The following is a 27,891-nucleotide window of genomic DNA, read 5'->3' on the forward strand; positions in this document are numbered from 1 at the left end:
GTGTTTAACCGATAATCAAAATCTACACGTGGTCACATGAGCGACGAACTCATCAGTCAGTCCAAATTTGTCTCGAAGTGTTGTCTAACCACTACATCTTACATGACAGTCAGAATCGCTGTGAATGTACTATGCAATGAAATACTAGTAACACAGATAAAGAAAACAATCAAAAGTGGGCGTGGTAAGTGTCTTCCTGAAAGTACGTCAATGACGACGGTGACTCATACTATCATTTTGTAAGCCAGGGGTGAATTAAAAATGAAGCCGGAAACAGTTTAAATCCAGTACAGAAAATGACACAACCTCAGAAAAAAAAAACAATTGCATAAGTACTGGTAGTACTGAACCCTAAAATAGCTCCTACAATGGCAATGGTGCAACTGCAACAGTACGCTTGATTGACAAGAGAATACCGGAAGTAGCTCTTCATTGAAAGTATTTCTTTGCACCCGCTTTGACCTCCACCCTTTCTCACGCTCGCCAGACACCCAGACGAGTACCCTGCGTCATATTATACTGTACAACGCAACCCGGGACCCCATACAAAGGTACGGCATACTAGTGCGGCAGATATTAAACTTTCTTTATATGTCTGACTTGTTCTTGAACGGATTTGTTGTAAATCGCGCTATCGATGGCCGACAGTGTACACCAAATGAAAATGTCTGCTGGCAATCGAAAGGGCTATGAAACCGCAGCTGTGGTATCTCTATACTGTGGACACGTTTCTGAATGGCAGTCTTGTTGATTCAATGATGTATCCATTTGTTTGTGGGAACCTTTCAAATTTGTCTGCCACCTCAAATTTCAGACATTGACGTGCAAGCTGCTTAACATTATTTTGATCAACATGGTTCTAAATGAATACAGACAACACATTCACAGCATGTATGTACACATATTTTCTCTTTCATGTTCACAGTTACTTGACGGCTGAACATCTATATATATTGATTTTCTAAGTCAAGCCTACGTCACAAACTGGTCAAAATCCCCATTGCCAGCAACTCATCACAGACTAGCTTAATATATCCCCCACACTAACTTGAAAAATCTTTTGTTTTTGTTTTTGTTTTTGTTTCGTTTCCGTTTCCAGTCTGTCTTAGGAGGTATGTATGGGGGTCTAAAAACTAACTCTGCGACGTGATTGTGCGACTCACCGAATGTCGATTATTAATGCACTCTGCGACAAGATCGCAGTGTCACTCTGCGAAGAGCACGATTCTCATTGGTAGGTTGGTCGAAAAGCGTGAATCTCAATGGTCAATCGATGTAAGGGTACACAGCATGCCTTATAGAAATGTTCAGTTTTAAATGGTTATTTCGCCGACTGCTCGTGAACTACGGTAAACAAGTATTTACCGACGACATGCTACACGGTTCGGTAATCAGCAAGTATTTAACATTGATTTATTAACATGTATAACATCCCCCGGAGGGGATGAGAGTGATTACAAAACACATGCACGTTGGTGTTGGGTGCTTATTACGGTGTACTATTAACATCAGGGAGCTGGTAACATTAGACCTTAGAATCTCATTTTAAGGTCTATGGTTTCACACGATGTTACTTTTTTTTTTTTTTTTTCATTAGCAAGTTTAATTTATTATGACTATATTCATCACTTTGAATTCCCAAATGAAGCGTGTAGCGGGTCAAACTGTTTCTAGGCAATCAATATCGTTTTATTAAGAATATTAAGAGAGAAAAAACGTAAAGCTATGTGAATGGATTGAAACTACTGCTGAAGATGGAAAACTACTAGTAAAACGGCAGTGTCAACGGAAAATTAGATGGTGCACGCTTTCTGCATAAACGGAAAAGATGGCCTTGTTTATTTGGCCGATGTCGACGAGCAACAGATTTCCTGTACTCATTTCCTCGTCTAATCACCGGCCCTCAATGGTCTCACGTATCGGTGTCGTCATCGTTAAGTAGTTGAAACTCTCGCGTTGATGCGAATATTTCAGCCTAATCGTCCCTTTCGAACCACTCGCGAGGTTGGTCATAATATGACCTAGACGTGCTTGCAATCTGTTGCAATTCCGATGAAAAATTCTTGAAAAATAAATATAAATTGCATAAATGAGGGGTGAACGCGAAAGTCCTGTAATTTTGCATCGAAATCACAACAGGCTGCACGCAAGTCTAAATTAGTAAATATGACCCTGAGTTGCAGATTTTCTTTGCCTCGTCTGTCATTGGCGTCTTTGCTTTCTTTCTTTTCATCGTCATTGCTTTAGTAAGATGGTGTTATTATAATAGAATATAGACTTAGAAAATAAAACGATTTCTCAGACGAAGTCTTGATTGATAATAATGCTGACAGTGGACGTTAGATTAATATGCATTGTTTGCGACAGGATCGAAGCTTGTCACCCGTTCTATCAAAATCGTCAACAACAGAGTATTACCAGTAGTATACATATACATGTAATAAACATTATGCAAATATTAATGAAACGGTAGTAGTGTTAGCGTTTGAGCACTGGTCTTTCCGAAGTTTCAAAAGCTGGGATGATGAATCAATGTACAAAGTAACCGTTTTTATTTATTATTGAAAAATCAAGAAAAAAAAAGAATTTCCCTTCCGCTACATTAAGATCAATATGGACCACCGAAATTTGTCGTTCATTTAAAAAAATAAACCACAATTTTCAGTAATACTGACTTCAAAAACTATGATACAAAAATAATTACATTCATGCCTCAAACCAACGCCGTTTTTGTTTACTTTTCATAACTGTTACAAAGTATTTTATTTCTGGTGGTTAAAATACCAGCTAATCGATCGTAGACCACAAGTTTTGAGTCCGTTTATGATCTAAACGAAGGCAGACGATTGCAAACAACTGCTGTCATGGCAAAACTTTGCACGTCGTGAATGATTTTTTTTTTCACTGCATGCAAATTATTTTCCTTGATGCACTCAACAAAGTCAAAGCAGACGTACAGCATTCGTTGCAGAACGTGTGAAAAGTACTTCGCGTTCCACTTGCTTTGAAGCTGCCGCCTATGCCAATGAGCATCGTCATCGGAACGAAGCCTTACAACTCCAAGATGGCGATAACGTTACACCATAAATAGGCAGTCAAAACCAACATGCACGTTACACTATTTAATTTTTCTAGCCAGCGGTGTGATGTGTCTAAAAACCTTAAACCACGTGTCATTTGTTTGGTCCCACAATTTGTCTTCCATGTGCTTGCCGATCACCGAACAGTGCGGCATGTCGCCGGTACATAGTGTTTACACACTTTTTTTACCGTACCATTTTTACCATTTAAAACTTAATTTCTTTACAAGGCATATGCGGTGAACATCGACCATTGGGATACGCGCTGTTCGACCAACCAACCAATAGGAATCGTGCTCTTCGCAGAGTGACACTGCGATCCTGTCACAGAGTGCATTAATCGACATTCGGCGAGTCGCACAATCACGTCGCAGAGTTAGTTTTTATACCCCCATACATACATGGTCTTAGAGAATCAGTACAATTTATTGTCTATTTTTCGTTGTTTCACAATGTTTTGGTGAAGGATAATAATAATTGTTTATTGCATCTTTAGAAATACACATTTCTTTCAGTATATAGCAGTAGAAATATTAATCAATACAAAAAAAAAATATAACAGTGAAGTGACTGTGGTTTTTATACTCTCAAAAACCAGGCTACTTCTCTCAGTAAAATGTCAGTAGACTCCAGCATTTATTGATTGATAGAGGAATTCTTTGATGTCAACAAACTAATTTATATATAATGGAATTCTTCAACAAACTATTATGTCAGTATTATCTGAAAAACAAATATGAGAAAAAAAACAGTTCCTCTACAGACTGTTCAAAAATATTACCAGTGTAATGATGGGCAATTCGCTACAGGAATTCTTGGATATAAAACCAAATTTTGTGAAATCAACTTGAAAGTTTAGTTGTGGTAAATTAAAGTCCTGTAGTGCAAAGTTAGATTTCAAGTGTGAGCAATTGCATTTCTGTTGCAAGAAGTTTTTTTTCAGTTGTTAGAATTATGTTTACATTTGCTTGAATACAATTTTTTTTTCTCGTAATTTAAACTTTTACTTTATAAATTAAAGTTGATGTTGCAGAAAGTGAAGATTAATGTGACACCAGTGGGCCATTGTAATATTATGAGGTTATTACGAGGATACCTCAAAGTATGCACAAAGACAGTACAGCTGAAGTATCAACCAACGCACAGCGGAGGTCAATGTGACGGTGTACTGACTGAGTGCATACTTTGAGGTATTCTCGTAATAACCTTATTATTATACATCTTTTCCTTAAAAAACTACATCATGGGAATGCCGAAATCCAAAATGTTCAGAACAGATCAGTGAACTCATTTGTGTGGAGTCCTGTCAAACCCTGGTGTCAGCCAATTCACATTTCCTAATATGATCAATGAAAATACCCGTAAAATACTGCAAATTTACAACACGCTGCATAACTTTATTGCATAGTTCTCAGTGTTGAAGTGATCCGTTTAAAAACCCTGTAAAGCTAATGCTCTATTTTATGATGGACTTCTCATAAATTATCTCATGAACTGTAGAAAATTCTTATGAAGCTTACAGGGTCAGTGAGAGGTTTACTAGGAATTCATACGAACTAGAAACGGAAACTTAAATATAGGAGGAATTTGGAAATTGTATTTGGTACAGGGGTTATACCCATTGGCCTTTTCACTACCAGTTCCCTCTTTTCATCACAAGTTCACAAAATAGTCCTGTTTATAGTTGGCACTTTCCTTCAGAATATTGGGACGAAAATAGTCAATTTTTTTAGTACAAACTGAAAGTTAATTCAAATTGTTTGTTGACTCCAAAATTTTCATTTCCAGACATATTGACGAAAATATAATAAACGTGCAGACAAATTTGGACAAGGAAGTCTGGTGGTGAAAAGGTTAAAAAAATGGTGGATTTGAAAAAAAATGGTTTTGGATGAAGAGAAGGAAATAAAAACTTGCTTTGATAAAATGTTAATTTATTAATTCAATTTATATATTTTTGTTGGATTCAGTGGCAAACAATATTATATTCCATTATTAAGAATATTAATTTTGAAACAATTAATTGAGTTTTCTCATTCATCCAGACACATTAGTTTTAAACAACTTTTTTCTAGACAATTTATTTGTCTCACAACTTATCGGTGATTGTCGATGAAACTAAAATAGTCTGCAAGATTTTCTTGTGAGTATCGCCGTCTTCCTGCTTTGACTATGTACAGCGAAGAGGTATTTACTGGTCTTAGTTCAAATGTCATCTTCCCATGTCTGTCTAAAAGTATTTCTCACAATTATTATTCACCTTATTTTACTTTCTGATCCAATCAAAAATCATAGCAGTCATTTTTCAAAAAAAACTACCTGTAACAATTGTTATCGATTGTCTTCATCTGATACCTGATGAACTTTTTCATTTCTCTACAATAATATGCAAATACAACAATTCATCATTGATACTCATTTCATGGCACTCCAGAGGAATTTTCACTGCTACAAAATATCATGGTTTTCACTGACCCAGGTAAATTAGTCTCACAAAATTAATCTTTCCACCACCAGACTTCCTTGCCCAAATTGTTCTGGACTTTTTTGTTTATATTCTTCAATATTTCTGGAAATGAACACTGATTTTGGAGCCACCAGACAAAGTTTGTGTTAATTTTCAGTTTTTAATCAGTTTCAGTTTCGCAGACTATAAACGGGACTATTTTGTAAATTTGTGATGAAAAGAAAGAACAGTTTGTACAGTAAAATTGTTTCAGTGGTATGATTGTAGTGAATATCCTCTTGGCTTATCACTGTGTTATCATTTGGATTCCCACTTGTGATGCAACAGTATGAAGTATTCTAGATGTCATAATTTCAAAGTATACCTATGAGTTTTGTAATCAGGAATAACTGCAGTTACTGTAATCATTATTTGGAATCTGGGGCAGAAATCTGAATCTGAAACTAATTTTCCATCTCTAATTCCCACTGGTGGGACCATAGTCTGCCTATAATCACTCAGACTACTGTTGGCATTTACGAGGTTAACCTAAGGTCAGATTTGCTGGTTTACATGATACCATTGACATGCTGTCTACCACTGCTACTGTATTTCTGTTTTCATATAGGGGTCTTCCCAAAGCATAGAATACATGTAGGTTATTCATCCTGGTACTTTTGGTGGTATTAAAAATCAAAACGAGTTTATTTTATAGATATTTCGGCACAATTTCTTAGACTTGACTATTTGTCTTAGCTACTAGAGTAAAATGTTTCTGTTAGGAACAAATAAACACATTAAAATTCTACAATTGTTGTCATGCTGTTATACATATGTACCAACATTAGTATCCAAAATGGATAAGAAGTTTTATCAAAATCAGTAAAGAAAATGAAATAAACATGTTTACACAAAATTTAGAAAAGATGAAATCATTAAAACACTACTGTTGGTTTAAAAGAAACATTAAAAAAGAAAATTACATAATAGATCCTTATGATCATCATGGTATCTCCCTTGTCTTTAAAACTAGGTCAAACTCTTTAGATCTTGAAGGTAACAAAATGGGATGGAAAAATTACAGGGGTAATGGAATTTGTGGAGTCTGCAATCAGGGCAAAGAAGACATTTACCACTTTCTTTATCTTTGTACGTCATCTAATCATATTAGAAAGGAATTTTATTTAGCATTAGAAACCTCACTGAGAAACAATGTTGAATCTTCATCACTAATGAATAGTTTTCTTTCAGGGGGGTTGAATTATAGGTTCAATTTCCTTTTTGGTGATACACTATGGAACATAAATGAAAATGTGGGAAATACCTCATCAGCTTTAATTAGGAAATAAGTAACTGATTTATGGCAATATAGAAAAGAAATGATGAATGTAATTTAAATATATGTATTACTGTTTTCATGCTGCCGATACAAAGGTTGAATAAACATTATTATTATTATTAGTAGTACCAGGATGTGTGACCTTTAGGGGTCATGAGAAGGGCATAATTATCATAATAATAAATACGATATAATTAATTAACATTTGCTGTTGTTATGCAAATATGTTTTTTCTTGTGTGTAGAACAATGATTGCAGATCCCTCACATCAGGTCTAGATGGTCACTTCCAGGGAAGCGACCATGCTTTTAAGTATCTTATCTTCTGTACTGCAGTACATGTACCTATACATCATTAATGATTTTGATATACTCACCACAAATTCATCAGTTAATTTCAAGTGTCATAATATTGATTCACCCTAATACTTTGTTCATTGCATTTCAAAACTCTTGGTAATTATCTTTTAAATTCACACGCTTCACTTGTTTCTTCTAAGTCAAATACAAGCGTAGTGGTCAATTTGCATCTCATTTGCATGTGTATTTTGACTTGGAATATTAGGTTATTTACATGTGCTCTGAATTCATTTCTTACTATTACTATTATAATACAAATCATATTCTAAAGTAGTGCACATTATTTGAATTAATATTGGGTGTCGCTATTAAAATGAAAATGTCAAAATACATTAAGATTTTGATGCATTATATCGCCATGGAAACTATTCAGTCATATTCATCTCTGATATTAGATACAGTAATAGACAAGAGAACTGGTGATGGTTGTAGAACCATAACTGCCTCAGCTCAAAGATTGTTATGTAATACAGGGGAATGTGAAGGGAAATGTATTGTACCTCTGTGTAATTTACAATATATCTGCATTAACCTTCACTGTGAAGGACAATATGGCAGTTGACTTAAATGACTGGTAAAAGCAAGGCTTGTCAAATTCTGCGAAATAGTAGTTAGAATTTCCAGATTACGCAACCGACACATTGTGAGATATCAAAATATGGATGATAAACAGCAAGTGATCATGATATTTCCAGAGATGTAGTTGGATATGAAGCAAATTGACCTAATAATCCATGAAACATACTCTCACATATTCGTACATATCATCCTGTCTTATTGTGTGTGGGCAAAGCTGTCATGCACACAATCGGAAAAATATGTTATTACTGTAAATAATTATGAACAATAAAAACTATGAACAATTAATAAGGAAAATATGTGATTTGCTATGCAGTTTCCAGAAAATTATTACAAGTCCCAGAAGTGCATACGAGTCGTCAAAACGTACAGTTTGGTAACAGAACCCAAATGAGAAGTCTGGATTCACGGCGAATACTTCTAGTGAGTCACCCCTCTAAAAACGTCATTACTGTGCCAATGACATTGAACTTTGCTCTTCCATAAAGCAGCAGTTTTCATCTTCAAATAATCAAAATAAACTTGATACCCTGGCGAAGCATGTCTATTGTTTCACAACGACTGTCCCAGGGGATTTTCGTCTTCTCAATTTCTCAAGATAAACATCCCAGGGTTGTTTTGTGTACTAGAAGGACATGTTTATTGGCAGCATTTCTTGTATTAATTTCCATTGCACAAAAAAAAAAGAAGAAGCAAATACTGTTACTGAAGCACAGAATTTGCATGAATTTTTCTCCCCGGCCATTCATGCAAACTGCAAATGAAGTCTTTTACCTCATCCATAGTTGTTGACACTTTGCAACCGCCTTGATGGATGTATTTTGACCCCGGATTCTGACCTTGCGTTCTGGCTACATGTACTGCCCTTTCATACCAGTTCTATTTCCTTTCATTATTACATCCAAATGTCATGATAATTAATATTTAAAACCAACCTTTATTTCACAGTCACTTTAGTTTTCACTTTTCTAAAATTATTTTACTGATCAAAAGACTTTTCACTCCCATCATGCAATTTCCAGTAGTACTTCCGCAGACACAGCGGCGATCGCCAACATATCTACAAATAACCTCACTCTCAGGAGCTGAGGAATAATCTATTATCTCATATTATCTTTTCTTCTAATAGCTTGAAAATTATTTTGCTGTCAGCTTTGAAAAATTTATATTTATTCTTCCTTTTAATTTCACATTGTGTGAAGTAGTACATCATTATATATAATGTTTTGTACATCTGACATGGTCCTGCATCATGTGATATGAAGAAGAACAAAATCGGAAATAAGTAAAAATAAATATTTAACCCACTTTAAAATCAAGAAAGTATCACAAATATTTTTGCAAATCACTGTCGTCTCTAAATGAAGAATGATGATAAGGTTTTTTTTAAGCATTTGCTAAACGTATGCTTAAATTAATTTGTATATTTATTCTGCAGTGTTTAGAGAATTTTTTAATCTTTACAAACTTCCTCTGTACATATGTTACAAAGTTCAATTCACTTGCACTCATGGCATCCAACTAGATTTGCTGTAAAGTATTTTCCAATCCCTCATCTTGGTTTAACACTTTGAGTGCCATATTTATTCCCCACTCAAAATGGGGTCAATTTGTTTCATGTCATTTGTTTCACTGAATTCAAATATGGCAGTAATTTCATGTCTCAGGAGAGATGGTGGATGCAATATAACGCAAGAGACCACTGAAATTTTGATTGAAATGAGATGCATTTTCAGTTTGATTTATGTTCGACTTGTTGCCATTGGTGATGATCCAGAAACTGACATTTGTAATTTAGTTTTTTACAAAAAATAAATTGTCCCAGACAGATATTATTTTTCCTTGTCTAACTCGCATTGGAGGTGGATAGAATTGCAGCTCACTTGTTAAAAATTTGAAAATTACTAAAATTCTAGGGTATTTGCTCATGGGTACCCAGGCATGTTACCAAGGAAACAATGATTAAGCACTATATTGGTGGCCATTTTGGATTAGAAAATACTCACAACTTATGTTTATAATTAAAAAAAAAACATTTTCAAGTAAATGTACCTTAAATTTTTTCTTTGGAATTTGAAAAAGCCAATCACAAAGAATATTTTAGCAAAGTTTCAAAAAATTGTCGTCCCAAATATGTGTCAGCCACAACCATTCTTCATTTATGCGAGACTGTATAGCACTGTTGGGAATTCATGTGAACCCATTGAAGTGTAGTAGTTGATGTACTCAATTGATCACATGTATACATTACACCATACTGACAGTTATGATGCACAGACAATTATAAATCTGTTTTATGGCGATATAAATTCTTTCGTAACAAGAAATAGATTTGCTTATGGCCATACTTTAATTCCTAAAATGTCCTTTTCTGCTTTTTTCCAGTTTTTTGTGCATTACTGAGAAGTGCTATCAGCATCATTTGCGGTAATTTCCATAGTAACCACCATCCAAAAGTCATCATTATAAGTCAAGTACCAAAACGATAAGATAACAGAAGAAGAAGACAAAGTTATTTTCTCATTGATTGTCGATTTTTCAATATTCTGGACTTTGATAGTGATTGTCAAATGATGGCTGACAATAATTTTCACAGTCTGGGGGCATCGGCATCGCAGAAGGACACAAATAAAAACGATTATGATGCTGAAAACAAGGACAATGTACAACTCGGCGTTATAGACACTGAACCACTGACCGTAGATCAGCAGTGTGGATGGGGAAGCTGGAAGCCATCTTGTGCACAGGTGTTCAACAACTCTAAAGGCGTTCTCTTCTTCTTGTGCATTTTTTCAATAACCCAGAGTATGGCAGTAAACGGTTTCATTAACGTTGTGATTACAAGTCTTGAACGTCGTTTTGATCTTCCAAGCATAAATACAGGACTTATTGCTAGCAGTTATGACATTGCTGTATTAGTTCTTCTCATATTTGTCACCTACTACGGTGGTCAAGGGCACAAACCGAAGATGCTAGGGTGTGGTGCTTTCATCGTGGGGCTTGGATCATTTGTATTCATGTTGCCGCACTTCACCTCAGGGTTGTACGAGTTTGATGCTAATACTCTTGACGTGTGTGATAAAAACAGCACTATTATAGAAGATTGCGAGAGTAGTTCCAATTTATCCCTATACCTAGGTGTTTTTATAGTTGCTCAGCTACTGCATGGCTTTGGAGCCTGTCCTCTTTATACTCTAGGCGTTACATACATTGATGAGAACGTCCCAACTAAAATGTCTTCAGTATATGTTGGTAAGTATTGATTTTAATTATGATAACTATGATTTAATATGAATGTGCTGTTTGGATTGTAACCAATCTGATTAAAATAATCATGAATTAGGAGGTCATTTTAATTTTCAGTCGCTGGTGTTCATCACTTCGAAATATATCTGACCAAATAAATCACCAAATCATGCACAGTTTCCCTGACAGGATTTATGTTCCAATTAGAGCCCTCCTTAGAGTGCAGTCTGTAACACAAATTCTGATTGGTAGCTGATCCTACAAGATTGAATGAGAGTTTCAGTGTCTAAAAAAACAAAAAAACATTGAAACTTAATCAGATTGAATTGCGATGGGATATGTGTACAAATCAGTGTTAGCATAGGATATAATTGTAACATATTATTGTGTACCGTAAAATCTGTATTAGAAGCCGCATCCCTAATAGAAGTCGCACCCATTCTTTTTGAAAAATTGAGAACCAAAAAATCATCATTTCTCATATGTATAGATGCTCTAATAGAAGCCGCATCTCCTCTATTGCATTGTACCATTTTAATAGAAGCCGCGATTTCTAATACAGATTTTACAGTAATTATGATATTCCATTAATATGTGTTAGGGACAGTCTGGCATTGTTGCAGAAGCTAAAGAAACTTAATTTTTGTGCTTTTTATCATTTGGGGGGGGGGAGAGGTTAGCATACTTCATTTGCTGAATCTCAATTTCACACTTGTTGATATTATAAAGACACACAAAATAAAATAAACTGCAACATGCATGAACATGAACAGCAAAGATCTGCACGAACTTAATGAAATATACGTTGGATAAAATCAAAAGTGTGTCAATGTGACCCCGACAGATGACTTAAACAGTGGATGCATGTGACTTTTGAATTGCTGACTGTTCATCTATCTGCGATAATGCAAGATCATTTCTTAGATGTTAGTCTAGGCTAGAGCTGCCTCTATATTGACAATGAACTTTTGTTTATTTTTTGTGTGTGGGTGGAATGGTATTATATTTTACTTTGTTTCAGGTATCTTTTATGGTTTTTCCATGTTTGGACCTGCTATAGGTTACGTGTTAGGTGGAATGATGCTAAATTTGTATACTGATATAGGTCAAGTAGATACATCAGAGTAAGTACATATCTCATTTTGCATATGACACAGTCATGTGAATATCGCAAAAAAAACATGAATTTCATCAGTATATGCTGACCATCACTGAAACAGTATCTTTTGGATTTTAAAAAAAAAAACACCATTCCATCCTGTACATTATTGTTAGGTTTATATTTATAAAAACTTCAAAAAGCCAACTATTTTCATTTTAAATTAATCTCACTCACTCTCAAGTGAAAGGATTAGATTGGCTAGTTAGGCGCTATTCTGTATTTCATGAAGTGCTCACATGTCAATTACACAGTATTCTAACCATTTACAACATTACACATACATTGTCTAACTGTCATTTGAGTTTATTAATATTTATATTTATAAATAATTTATGATGTACCTGACTTCAATGTGAATAGCATTCATTTTGCAAGATATATACATTGGGTATTGGGAATTGCGCTGACCAGTGACGTTTTGATGCCGTGGATATTATATGCTTCATTATAGTGGACACTTCACTATAACAAAATATTTGTACATGTATGTCTCCAAAAAAGTTTGTTATAATGAGGTTACAGTGTAGGTAAATGAATGAATGGTGACTTCCTGCAATCTTGCTTTTTAGTCCTCGTTTGGACGAAGTCCGACACAGGAACTATTAATTTGAGTTCGCTCCGTCCGTCCGTCCGTCCATCCGTACGTACATCTGGAACCATATCTTGGACACCCATTGACGGATTTCATTCAAACTTAACATGAAGACAATACATAATGTTTTACGTATGCGCGTCAAGTTACTTTATGATCGGTACAAAAATGGCCGACTGGTGGCCATTTTGGGTATAAAATTTGCTATTTCTGATACCTAAACATGTTCGCAGCAGTTTCTCAGAGATGACTGGGCCGATTTGGATCAAAGTTGATATGATAATCATACATATTGGGTTGTAGGTGCACGTAATTTTTTTCTCGTGATTCAAACAAATATGGCCGACTGGCGACCATTTTGTTTTTCATAGTACCCATGCTACTTTATCTTGAATGCAATGAACGTTTCTGTTCAAATTTTGTACAAAGATAGTATACCAAGAGGTACATCTGCACCAACATGATTTTTGTGATTCAATTCAATATGGCTGGCCGACGCCAAATGTTCATGTAAAAGCGCTTAATCGTCATTTTTACATGTCTGGAGCCGTTTCTCAGAGATGACTAGGCCAATTTGGATCAAAGTTGGTATGATGATCATACATATTGGGTTATAGTTGCATGTCATATTTTTTCTGTGATTCAAACTAATATGTCTGACTGGTGGCCATTTTGTTAGTCCCCGTTCGGACGTACAAACGGGGACTTATGGTTTGCCATGTGTGCGTTCGTGCGTCTGTGATCACCTGTATCTCGAACATGCATGGACCGATTAAGTTCAAACTTCACTCATACATCACACATTATATGGGACATATGCATTTTTTTCATGATCAATTTAAACGATAGCCGAATAGCAGTCATTTTAAGGCCAAAAATGCATCAAAATCGCACATTTTCACCATTCCGGACCCGGATCTCAGTTATGCATGGACAGATTTTGTTCAAATTTGGTACATACATTAAACATAATAGGACCTTGATGAACGTCATTTTTTGGGGGGGATCGGGTTTGAAATGGCCGACTGGCGGCCATTTTGTTTTAAAGAATTCAGTTCTGGATCCGTATCTGAGACATGCCTGGATTAATCGAGTACAAACTTCACACACACAAGGTACATCATATTACAAATATGTATGTGCATTTGATTCATGATCTCATTAACGATAGCCAAATGGCCGCCGCTTTAAGGCCGAAAATGCATTGAAATCGCACATTTTCACCATTCCGGACCCGGATCTCAGTTATGCATGGACGATTTTGTTCAAATTTGATACATACATTAAACATAATAGGACCTTGATGCACGTCATTTTTTTGTGTGGATCAACTTCGAAATGACCGACTGGCGGCCATTTTGTTTTAAAGATTTCAGTTCTGGATCCGTATCCGAGACATGTCTGGATTGATCAAGTTCAAACTTCACACACACATGGTATATCATGTCACAAATAAATATGTGTATTTGTTTCATGATCCGCTTAACAATAGCTGAATGATGGCCATTTTAAGGCCGAAAATGCATCAAAGTCACGTATTCCGGAACCGGATCTCAGTCATGCATGCATGGATTTTGTTTAGATTTAGTACAATGTGTTGTACGTATGCAGGTGCATTTCGGTCTGAAACTTTGATCATGATCTGCTTTGAATGTATATGTCACTCAAATATGAACGGAACGGGGACGTGTCATTGACAATGACTTGTTTTGCATAGTACCCATGCCTACTTTCCCATGAATTCAATGAACATTTCTGTTTAAATTTTGTACAAAGATAGTATATCAATAAATATATCCACATGAATATTATTTTTGTAATTTGATTCAATATGACTGCCTAATGTCCAATTCTTGTGTAAAAGCACTAAATCATAATTTTTTTACAAATTCATCTCCTATTAATAGTTTCAATCTAATCTCAATGACTTCATCAGCATCAAATTGATATGTCAGATCACAAAATTTTGGACGAGGACTGTGTCATTAACAATGACTTGTTGATCATACTACTATACTAAAATTAATTTGTGTTCATGTTTATTAATTTAACTTTATTACTCAGAGCCCAATAAAGATTGTAATTTCTTCACGATGATAATGAAGTGTTATTGTATTGTATATCTTGTGCATGAGCCCAGACAAATGAAGTTAAGTGAGGATACAAAAAAATGCATGAATAGCATATTCTTTTGAATTTAACATGTATATTTTGATTTTGATAGTCATTTAAAAGATCTAATTACTGTTGATACTAGATCAACTAATTCACTCCCAACTATGCTTTTGGTCCATATTACTATTTTTGGCAAGAATAATTTTTTTTCTAAATCTGACTATGTCATTTACAAAAACTTATTTTACATAATTTGCAGATTGTCTATAACTGTTGACAGTCCATTATGGGTGGGTGCTTGGTGGCTAGGCTTCATAATTACTGGGACGTTAGCTTGGATGGTTTCATTACCATTAGTAGCATATCCGAAACAGTTACCAGGTAAGCAATATTATTAAATACTGTCCTCATGAATATCATTAAAAGTTTGAAGTGCCAACGCTCACGTTGGTAAACAGTGTAAAAAGCGGAGACACTTGTTGAATTTGGTGATCAGTTAAGTATGATAGATAGCGTGTACAGTCTTCAAATAACCACAATAGACAGTTGGGGTCAAGACTATATACATGTATATGTGATTCTAACATTTCATAATAAATGCTTTCTAAAAATAATTGCACTTTAAAATAATATTCATGAGATATGACTATGTCATTACCATATTATTAAAATTATTAGAGTATTGTGTACGCAGTGCTCATGCTTCAGTCCCTTTTTTCGTATTCCACAACATATGTGTCATCACAGTGAGGTCAATTGCAATTCACATTTTAAGCAAGGTAACGTTCATGTCAATGAGGTTTGTCAATGCTGAATGTTGTGTTTGTATTCAAAGCCCACACATAAGCGATGCTACCAGATATATACACAAGCTAACAAGCCACACCAACCCAGCGACTGCTCAGATTGCAATAATTTGTACACAGTCACACCGTGTCATATGCTGTGATATGCAATTACAATTCTGGTTCCCTCATAACCTGTACAACTAGTTGGTGTCTAAAGTAGCTCTTTTCTCAGAGTGGACTTCATTTTCAATGCCTGGCTACCATCGTGAGTGAAAACAAAAGCCGAAAATTAGCGAGAAATGGTTTTTTGGGCTAGTTGTTGAGACTTTCCTGAACAGTGTTGAATTATATAATGCTGTTTTCATATCTTTAGCTTATTTCAGCAACAGCCCATAGAATGGTACAGTATAGCTTACTGGCCGGTTTTATATTATAATATGTTGTTTTAATTGAAATGAAAGACTTTTTTTTATGATTATCTGTATTTTACAATCATGATATGAAAAAGTGTATTGTTTTGCTTATAGGTTCTGACAAACTGAAGAGAGTGTCAGAGACACATCAAAGCAGAGGAGAAGAGAAAGCTTCTCAACCTGGTTTTGGTTCCTCCATCAGAGACATGCCAGCTGCCTTTGCTGTATTGCTCTGCAACATTCCATTTTTATGTTTGAATCTGGCTGGTGCAACTGAGGGTTTTATTATGACTGGGTTTTCAACATTTACCCCAAAGTATGTGGAGTCACAATTTGGTCTTCCATCTTCCTGGTCAGCCACCCTATTTGGTTAGTGTTTTTGTCTTGTTTTAAGTTTGAATGCTACACAAAAGTAACAATATTGTCATTTTACATATTTGATATATCATATGTTACAAGAGTTAAGGAAATGAAATAAAAATATGGGGTAACCATACTCGCTTTAAAGAAATTTGTTAAAAAATATCTGTGAAAACAGCATGTTTTGTCTGTAGGGCGTTAACCAATGTTTCCTTTGGGAGAATATATATCTCAATATTTCTAAATGTTGCTAAGTGACAATGGTGAAAAAAAGATATAAAGTCCTGAAAGTTACTTTTTGATATCTAGAAGTATTAAAATATTAACAATATTTTTAATGAGATTTAACAGTGAAATTTGTTTTCATTGTGGTTTATGGAAACATTGTTAAAGTGGCATTTTATTTGTGTTATTTTACTGTTAAGAATTTTTTGGCTGATTACATAGTAATCTGAGGTTAACACTGCTGGGACGACCACACCTGTCTACTACCTACATATCATGTTTTCACAATCGTAGTTTATACTTAACACCTGACCATGGGGTTCATTTGCCTCACCCTGTTGCCAGTCTTTTGTTCAATGTTATGTTTTAATTATCACCCTCATACTTATAATAATCCTCTTTCTGCATTACACATCCAGTCCTTTGTTTCATTGCCATGCTTTGTTATTAAGTACACATTCCATAACCTGCATTCTTGGTAACCAATCATATTTTGTATATTCCATAATCCTCCCATCCCCAACCAATCAATTCTCTGCATCTTGGTTATTTAACCACTAGACCAAGCATTCACTCATCAGTCATATCACACTTGCTTCATTGCTTGCTGTTGAACGATTTTTCCCACCCACCCACCGCAGTCTCTGTTATTCACTTGATTTTCAGTATTATACAATAAAGCACAGGGGGGCTGTCACTGCAGCATACACAGCCTTGCTTTAGGTACCACGGTGTTCTTGCCGCAGTGTTAGTCTAAATTGTGACTCGTACTGTGCCAACAACTCTTACGACGCCTACTTGTGAGGTTGCCGTAGTGACCACCAACACTCAGGTACCACGTTGTTCATGTCATGATGTAATTCAAATCTGTGAATTGCATCATGGGGTCAGCCGCTATGACGCCTGCACGTGAGGGTGTGATGCTCCCATCATACCTACCTATCGGCATCCTTGTCTCTGTGTCATTTATTTTGGTCTCACCCCACTTGATTTAACTACTGTAGTCCCATCAGTGTTAATCAAAAATAAGATTGATGGTGAACAAACTGTTGACTAATACTAAAATGACTAATTGTAGACAGATTTTGACACAAAATATTGCTACTGTTATATGCACTTTTTTTGTTGTTGAGATTTCTAGTGCAAAAAGGAAAGATTTTTTTCTGAAGATTGCAGCTTAATAAGAATTTTTGTTACAAAGATATTTCATGACAATGCATGGTTGGTCTCAATATCTACTCAATATTGACTTCACAGATTTGAAGTTTGTATTTTGCCAACCAGAACAATAGCTTGTGATTGCTCGAAATAAAAAATAAATAATTTAAATTGCATTCAGTCAATTTACAAGCAGAAAATTTGCAGACCAAGTTGTATTTTTATATTGCCGGTATAATTGGACCTATATGTATCTGTGAATGTAATGTTGTTTCACACAGACACCTTTTATGTTTTCAAAAACACACTAGTTGGAGTTCAAGTTCAATAAACATTATTCTTATCATTATCAATTTTAATGTGTAAAGCTTGCACCACAAAGTTTCTCTCTAAAAAATGTATATGCAACTTTTTCACTTCCGTAATTGCGACTATGTCTGAACATTGAATGCCTCATACTTCCTAGATTACCAATTATAGCCATGTTTAGCGAGCATCCAAAGCTGATTTCAAAACAACAATGCATTGTGGAATATTAGGTCATCCAGAAAAATAACACTACTTATTATGCAGTATTTTTCAAATGGACATTCTACACAATACGCCGAACAATTCAACTTATATACAGAAAACTTATGTGCATGCGTCAGATGCCCATAGCGTGTCATTGTTTACAAACAAGCGTCTACCCATGAGCCTTTGCATTTTTAGCGTGTGTTGTTATTGTCGGTTGGGATTCACTCCCTGCGCGTGCGCAGGTGACGATCCTCCCGCTTTAAATTGTACAATTAACAATGTTCATTTCTTCTTCCTAGGTATTGTAGTGGTACCTAGTGGGTTTCTTGGTACTGTAATGGGTGGTTGGTGCATAAAGAAAATGAAACTTAAAGTAGCTGGGATAATAAAGTACTGTTTTGTGATGATACTGTTTTCTTCTTTATGCTGTGCCATACTGTTGGCAAGATGTCCTAATCCACTTTTTGCTGGCATTACAACACCCTATAACAGGTACAGTGCAAGGTTCCACCTGCATAATTCTTTTAATGCCATTATTTTGCCGCCATGATTTTGGTGCGACGTTCTGCAGTTTTTTATGCATTTTTCAATAATTTCTTTGTTGATTTTTTGAACAATGGATATAATTACCCATTATCTATGAGTGGACATTAATTTATCTCTCGATAAAGATTTTTTAAGAAAAACAAAATATGTTTTTTAATTTTGTATTAGACAGAAGTTGACTTAGTGTTTCAAATGTTCATACAGTTGGAATGTTTGTTTATTCACGAAGTGTTTTGCATTTTTGGATGTGGCGATAACCCCACTCAAGGGTAGGCAATTTGGAATCCAGGGATGGGAAGTAGAATTATCAAAAAAAAATTGCACAAGAAAAAAGAATCATGGGACAAAAATTCTGCAGGAATCAATAAAAAAGAATACGTCCACCCCTAACTTTCTGTTATTATGCAGTCAAACTTTTCCACTGTGTCCACTGCCTTATGTGATGCCAAATTTGGTTGAAGTACATTTGGTACATGAGAATTTTATTGTATATCACCATACATACCCTAATTCTTATAAATTGATCATAATGCCATGGATACTGGTATGAATCCCGCTGACCTCTGATTATTATGTGTTCAATTGTTATTTATTGTTTCCTAATTACAAGATTTTTTGTTTTCACATAGACTAGATTTACCGTATTTGATCTATAAGAAGTGCATCTCTGATAGAATTTAGAAGGACACAGAAACCCATACTTGCATTTGCTGTATGCCAAATTATTAAAATATTAGTTATTTGGTCAAAAGTAATTTACACCTAATATGTAATTTATATATAAGTGAATGAGCCACTATTAGAACAAATATGGTATTTATTTGTGTGTATTTTTATTTCAGTACTGGTGCTACAATAGATGGTAATTTGACTGATATTTGCAACCGTGATTGTCACTGTCTTTCAATATATGATCCTGTATGTGGTTCAGATGGTATTGCTTACTATTCTCCCTGTCACGCAGGCTGTCAGACTCGTGATGAATCACAGCTGAATAAGAGAGTAGGTGTCACTGCTACTTATCAATATTTGTATTGTATGAATACTACAAGGTTATAACAAGAATCCTGTGAAGTATGCACAAAGGCATATGCTCGGAGATAATGCGCAGAGCTGATTATTTTTTGGTTTTGGTACATATTAATGATCTAATTTGCATATGATTTTCACTTTATTCTCAAGAACCATTACGAGAATAGCGCAAAATATGCACGGCAGCAGTATTGTGATCATATCGACTGTCCCGTACTGCCTGAGTGCATACTTTGCAGTATCCCTGTGATAAACTTTAAGTTAATATTATACATCTTTTTCCTGCTTGTAGTAATAATTTTATGGGAGATAATAGCCTGAAATGGCAAGGAAGAACGTTTCATGCTGTACTGCCTGAGTGCATACTTTGCAGTATCCCTGTGATAAATTTTAAGTTAATATTATACATCTTTTTCCTGCTTGTAGTAATACTTTAATGGGAGATAACAGCCTGAAATGGCAAGGAAGAACGTTTCAAGCTGCGCAAACATTCAGTAACAAGATTCCATGTCCAAACAACAGCCTCCTCTCTTTATGCATATAATAAAACATATTAGAACAGCCTTTGATACTGTATGCAAACATACAATGAGTAACTGTAGTTTGAGTTTATGAATTATTTATAATGTACATGTCTTACCTGATTTCAGTGTGTAATATTGTCACTGTGTGTTATTCTTAATAGGTGTACCATGATTGTGAATGCATCCCTCAATTGGATGGTAACTCTACTTCAGCCTATGCTGGTAAATGTGAGAGAAATTGTTCATATCAAATAGTCTTCTTTGTTGTATTCTTTTTGGCCATCTTCTTTACATTTATGGCAAGTGTACCAGCACTAACAGCCACCCTCAGGTGAGTTTTGCAGTTTTATCACCTCCCCTCATGGCATGCAAATACTGTAATATTGATATGTGGGAAATTATTGCCCCAATGTGAAGGAGCACTTCCCATAGCTTATGAGGCTGGGCAATACAAGGTATATGATGAAGTTTATTTTCACATGCAATTTATTTTTGCTATTTCGCTGAAATGAAATTCTCTAATAAGTATGTGCACTGCATTTTTGGTATGTACCATAACAATCATTGCATGTGTAGTAGTGAGTCATCTAATGAAAACGTGTGTCTTGCAATGCAACATTTTTTGTTTATGATAAATCTTAGTTCAATTTGGTCAACAGTATCAAACAACAAAATTACCGAAAAAACTATTTAACCATTAATTTGGAAAATCTATTTTTGTGACATTACTAATTCTTTTATTCCTATATGTTTAAAATTCATACAGTGGCAGACTTTGACGTTCACATCACCATACTGTGAGACGTTTTGAACAAGTTGTTTTAATATTCCATTTTCTTCTCATTTTGCATGAACCCTCATAGTCTTGTAGTGGCGTCACATGAAATTTTACAAACTTCTCACCTAACAATGTGCTATTTAATGATGCACAGTTTTCATAACGGGTATCTCAACATTATATTTTTTCTTGAATGATCGGCAGTGAGTAATGAAAAAAGAAATTCAAAATTAAATCAATGGATGTTTGGTCCACGCTTTTCACCCAATGCACAAGATGGAAAACCCCCTTATTGTTATTCATTTTCATTACAGGTGTGTTCCATTTTCTCAGCGATCATTTGCACTTGGTATTCAATGGATAGTCATCAGAGTTCTAGGTAAGAATTTGGTCATTCTAAAAAATTGCCATAATTCAGAAGCATTGCAATGAAGACTTACTATGTGTATAGCGCCCTCTACTGGCAGCCATATTTTCTACATGTAGCAGCAGCAAGAGGGCGCAATTCATAATAAAATGCCTGGCTAATGAAATATAATACTTTCTCTGTAAACTCAGACCAGTTTTTTGAGACCAGTTTATATTGCTGTTGCATGCAGATCTTTCCGATATAAGTATTGTTTGCTAAATGTCTTTTTTTGTTTGCTTGCACAGTTGCATTCATATCAATTCAGAAATTCCTCTCTAAGAACCTGTGTGGTAGCTCAGTATGTTTATGAGTATGCATGTGTTACCCTTCTTTCCAAAAACAATGCCCCAGGGCTAGCGATAGAGCAGACTAAGGGTAGACAAAATAATCAATTTATATGGTCCGGAATGGTAGCGCAGGACACACACATGCAAGAGACTCATAAGTAGGGAAATAATCAAAGTATGTATAAACAATGTATTAACGTTCAACAGTGATGGTACAATATTCCTTTTCAATATAAAATACTACCCCAATACAGATATAAAATAAAAAGCTCGCATCAGCAATACAAGAGTTCACTCAGGTGTATGTTGAACTGCTTGACGGATGGATGTACGATGTCTGGCATTAGTCATACAGAGACGTTGAATACAAACTCTGCAGCATGTAAAGGTGTCGTAGCTACCACGAATCCTAGCAGGTGTGCTGCACAGGTGTACTTCTTGAAGTTGAGGGCGCTGTCTTCAGTCACGAAGACGTAAAATAAACAAATGTCTATATTGGCAATAACGTTACATCTAGCATCGATCATAGACGTATTACTATAACAAGTGGCACGTATGTACGTACAATGCTTAGCAATGGCGAACATCAACAGTATAACAATGCGGAAGAGAATGAATAATGTTGAGGCTGGAAACAATTCATATGCACCAATATGCACTTAAGTTGTACATAAGGCAATGGTAGCAATCGATTATATTCGTAACGCACTTATCTGGCTTGCGGTTGAGAGATTTCACACTTCCGTGTTTGCTTCATGGGCGCCGCCATCTTGTTTCCCATGGAAACCGAGTCTCGCGTTTTGCGGGAGTTCAATTCAGCTCGGTCCGAGTAGAGATCGGAAAAACGCTATTTTACAGTGGTTACTAAATTATAAATCAAGTAAAAACGCCTTCAATACGAGCACCAAGTTTCCTTTGTTGACTGGACAAAATCGATCAGGTCGGATTCAAAGCTATCCAGCACAAATACTTCGTTTTGCGAAGCAGCTCAATCCTCACATGTGCTCTGCCGACATTTGTAGAGAGAGAGAGAGAGTGCGCGATCGCTCGCTCGCCTCCCTAACTTAACTAATAAAAATACATCATGAAATGGGGCAACACTTTTATGAAATAACCATCGTAAATCACAAATAACACATCAGAACTTCATAAATAATAAAACAACATTTTCAGCAAATCGTAGGACTTTCGTTTAGCCCAAAAGACATCCTTTACCAAACTACATAATTCAAAGTGAAAGCTGACCCAAACTGGCTGTTGAGGGCACAGTACCATTATACTAAAGAAAGCATCTCACTTATGTTGGTATCACATGGTAGAGGTTGTATAACACAATAGCAAAGTTAACAATCAATAGGATTCGTTGTTACAAATATTTCAAATATGCCAAGCCCCATGTGCACTGTTTGTGGTGATTACAAAATATTCGTTTCATTTCTTTTGATTTGTTTTCTGCCTATAATTATGCCATTTTCAAGAATGTGAATATGAATATATGACGGTAAATTATGTCTGTCACACTTTTATTGTACTTGACCAATTTAACATCGACTGTGATCACTGTATATATTATTTTATTTTATTGGTAGGCTCAATACCAGGTCCGATAGTCTTTGGTGCTGTAATCGACAGGTCATGTATTCTATGGGAAGAGAAATGTGGTTCATCAGGGACTTGTTGGCAGTACGATAACCCTATGATGAGTTTATATCTGTTCATTGTGGCTGCTGGACTTAAAGTACTTAGTTTATTGTTCTTCAGTTTAGCTCTTTGTACTTACAAACCACCTATGCAAGAGACAGCGGAGGACCATGAAGGTATTGCTATAGACAAGTATAAGACTGTGGAACCAAAGGAGACTGAATTGGAGGCATTCACTGAGAAGTAGATTTAGTCGGGGTCAATTCCATGGTGCATGCATCCAGTGTGCCTTCTAACAGGGCTGATTTTGTAGAGATTATGAGTCAAAATTGAATCTCTTAAAATAAAGTTGAGTCAGTTTTTTGACTGCTGTGGAGAGAAAAAAAATTGTATGTGACTGCTTCTTTCCTTGATGCTGTATTAGATTTGTATCTTATTCATCCATTTCATAACAATGTCAGTTGAACAGTGTAGAGTACAGTTGCTATGTCCCATTAAGTTGTATTGTTGGCAACAATTTGTTTAAAGCTTTGGGCATGTGAAGTAATAGGTGTAATATAATAAATTCAACAGTTACAGTTTCTTTTTAATATCAGAAAATCACCAAGCACTTTATAGATTCATGTGTGAGTAAGTTTCCAGCATCTTGGGGTGTCATCAAGTCATTAGTCCCCGTTCGGACGAAGTCCGAAAACGGGGACTTATAATTCGGTCTCTGTGCGTCCGTGCATCTGTGCGTCCGTCCGAAGTCATATCGATTCTGTTCATTCTTTGCATGTGTCTAGTACTTTATGTGGGACATATGCACATGCAGTGGTTTAGCAATTCGATTCAAAATGGCCGACTGGCAGCCATCTTGTTTTTTGAAAATGTTGTATTTCGGACATGCTTTGTCAGTTGTCATTCAAACTTGGTACATAGATTATACTTGTTAGGATACATGTCCATGACGATTTATTTCTCAATTGGATCAAAGATGGTCGACTGGCAGGCATCTTGTTTTTTTTTATGCGGTATCTTGGATGTGCTCTGTCAGTTTTCATTCAAATTTGGCACATACATGTACTTTATACATGTTAGGATGCATGTCCATGACAATTTGTTTCAAAATCTGGTTAAGGATGGCCGATTGACAGCCATCTGATATTTTGGCCTTACTACTATATTTCCACAATTTATGTACCATTTTCATTCGTATTTGGCACATACATCATACATAGCAGTGTGTTTCATAATCAGATCAAAGATGGCCGAATAACGGCTGTTTTTATTTTTGGCCATATTACTACTACACGGAACACCTGTTTTGATGTAAATAAACAATCAGTTGTATACGCCACTTGGAACTCAAGTTTCAAGGACACGCTCGCGCCACCCCCTCCGCTTTAATATGACGAGCACAAAGAGAACTTTCAAAAATTTAACGGGGACTGTGTCATTTTCAATGAATTGTTGAGTTTTCAGCATCTTAGGGTGTCACCAAGTCACTGAGTTTTCAGCATCTTAGGGTGTCATCTAATCACTGAGTTTTCAGCATCTTAGGGTGTCATCTAATCACTGAGTTTTTAGCATCATAAGGTGTTACAAGTCATTGAATTTACAGCTTTTTAGGGTGTTATATTTTCAACATTTTAGTGTGTCATCATGTCACCGAATCACAAATTGAGTATGCAATACATGTATGTAATGCATTTTCCATTAAGATTGGTCGGAGATGCACGCTAGACTTTTGAGTATAGCCATTAGGTCTCTCCTTTTCAAATTTCAAGGATAATTACTTTAATCATAACAGAATGTATTGTAGTGAAGACAATAGTTACTTAAGTTGATAAATAACAAAAATATGTCAGGTTTGATCAGTGTAACTGGTGAACAGTGTAATCTTAAGATTTGATTTATTGCAAAGTTATAACTCAAATAAAGTCTTTCAACTAAATGTTACCATCAATACAACTTTGAGAACACCATTATCAAAACTGTGCTTATATGTGCTCTACTAGTCTGATTGGTGTTACTGACATCCTAGACACTATGTAGTCCATTCAAACACAATAATGGCAACAAGTCTTATCTAGTTGCTTAGCCAGTCTGTTCACCAGACTTTTAGCACCCCTCTAAAACCGCTGCTGGGTGAGAACCCATGTTAGATTATACTGTGTACATGACAACAGTGTTGCTTCATGTATGCTATACACTTTTATAGGCTTGAAGGCATCAATTGTTTTTTCAAGTAATTCATTAAATGGAAAAAAGTATTTAATACAAAATTTGATACATTCAGGATTTTAATATTATATGAGAATCACATATGAACTGTATATTACATGTATGGGACTCAGTGAACTGTATATTACATGTATGGGACTCAGTGAACTGTATATTACATGTATGGGACGCAGTGAACTGTATATTACATGTATGGGACTCAGTGAACTGTATATTACATGTATGGGACTCAGTGAACTGTATGTTTGCATGTATGGGACTCAGTGAACTGTATGTTTGCATGTATGGGACTCGGTGAACTGTATGTTTGCATGTATGGGACTCAGTGAACTGTATATTACATGTATGGGACTCAGTGAACTGTATGTTACATGTATGGGACTCAGTGAACTGTATGTTTGCATGTATGGGACCCAGTGAACTGTATGTTTGCATGTATGGGACCCAGTGAACTGTATGTTACATGTATGGGACTCAGTGAACTGTATGTTTGCATGTATGGACCCAGTGAACTGTATGTTTGCATGTATGGGACCCAGTGAACTGTATGTTTGCATGTATGGGACCCAGTGAACTGTATGTTTGCATGTATGGGACCCAGTGAACTGTATGTTTGCATGTATGGGACCCAGTGAACTGTATGTTTGCATGTATGGGACCCAGTGAACTGTATGTTTGCATGTATGGGACCCAGTGAACTGTATGTTTGCATGTATGGGACCCAGTGAACTGTATGTTTGCATGTATGGACCCAGTGAACTGTATGTTTCCATGTATGGGACTCAGTGAACTGTATGTTTGCATGTATGGGACCCAGTGAACTGTATGTTTGCATGTATGGGACCCAGTGAACTGTATGTTTGCATGTATGGGACCCAGTGAACTGTATGTTTGCATGTATGGGGCCAAGTGATATGGATGTTGCATGTATGGAACTCTGAACTGAATGTTACTTGTATGGTTAACTGAATGTGTAAACAATTGCCAAATGTTTTTATCATAGACATTTTTTAAAACAGGTGTTATTCAAGAATTATTTTTTTAACATATATGTATTTTTCTCACTGTATAATTGGTTGCATGTATATATTGTATAACTTGTCTGTAATATTTATTTATCTACTGGACTAGACCATTCATTAATGGCGGTGTAGGGATAGAAAATATTATTTTTATCTGAGAAATGATTTTTATATATTCTGCACTGCATAATTCTTACCATCATGATCATCTGCAGAAAATGTGTGATCAGGACTTATACCCAATGAAAAATTATGTTTTGTTTGTCCAAAATTAAAAATGAAATAGTTTTCTGTTCATCATGCGTTATACATTAAATTAAACGTAGAAACATGACAATCAAAGCATGGGATTTGACAAACATGAATTTTTTGTTTATGTATTTTCTGTATTTCTCAGTGCCTATTTCTTTCTGATAGGCATTCCAGCATTGAACTATAATAAAAAGAATTCAACTTTAAAATCAAATCATTAATTTTTGTGGCATACATTCAATCTTACAGTGAACAGAAAATCAGATAGGGTAGAACAATATGTACAGATTAACAAAGTGTAGTACCAAAATGTTTGCTTGAAAAATCATTCTATTCAAAGGCTTATGAACTTGACATTTTATCGCATATTATTCTTTTATTAACTTTCAAATTTACTCAGCTATGTCAACCAGGGGTTTGCTTTTAAACCTGAAAAAGACCTACAGAATAATGTTCTGAATAAATATTTTATAAACTTTATAAAATATTAAGACAACTGTGCTGTAAACAGAATATCCATGATATGTATTTTGTGAAAAAAAAGTCGTGTAATAAATTTCCATGAAAAGTTCCATTATGGCTGAATCTGTGAATACATTATGACTGAATTCAACAGAGTAATAATATTATTAATAAATATTTTTTATCTAGAAATAAGTTATAAATGTATACCTTTGTGCAACCTGTGGTGTAAAATTGTGAGTTTTTCAGAATCTTCATGATAATAGTTATGTATATTATAAAGGAAAAAATTGTGTAATAAATTGTGTATGTATTTTAAACATGTGTTCATTCA

General features: G+C 35.3%; 1 protein-coding gene across 1 annotated transcript; it reads left to right on the top strand.

Moving 5' to 3' along the window:
* The first annotated feature begins 463 nt into the window (after positions 1 to 463).
* Positions 464 to 27,877, top strand: LOC100368799 (solute carrier organic anion transporter family member 4A1-like). The gene is made up of 10 exons (XM_085508111.1): positions 464 to 551; positions 10,189 to 11,055; positions 12,071 to 12,173; positions 15,178 to 15,299; positions 16,234 to 16,488; positions 18,678 to 18,870; positions 19,767 to 19,926; positions 20,642 to 20,811; positions 21,573 to 21,637; positions 23,544 to 27,877. The coding sequence occupies exons 2-10, from the start codon at positions 10,374 to 10,376 to the stop codon at positions 23,840 to 23,842; spliced, it is 2,049 nt and encodes a 682-aa protein (XP_085364237.1). The 5' UTR covers positions 464 to 551; positions 10,189 to 10,373; the 3' UTR covers positions 23,843 to 27,877.
* The last annotated feature ends 14 nt before the right edge of the window (positions 27,878 to 27,891 follow it).

This window comes from Saccoglossus kowalevskii, chromosome 14 (genome assembly GCF_978046115.1).
Source record: "Saccoglossus kowalevskii chromosome 14, keSacKowa6.1, whole genome shotgun sequence".
Taxonomy (NCBI): domain Eukaryota; kingdom Metazoa; phylum Hemichordata; class Enteropneusta; family Harrimaniidae; genus Saccoglossus; species Saccoglossus kowalevskii.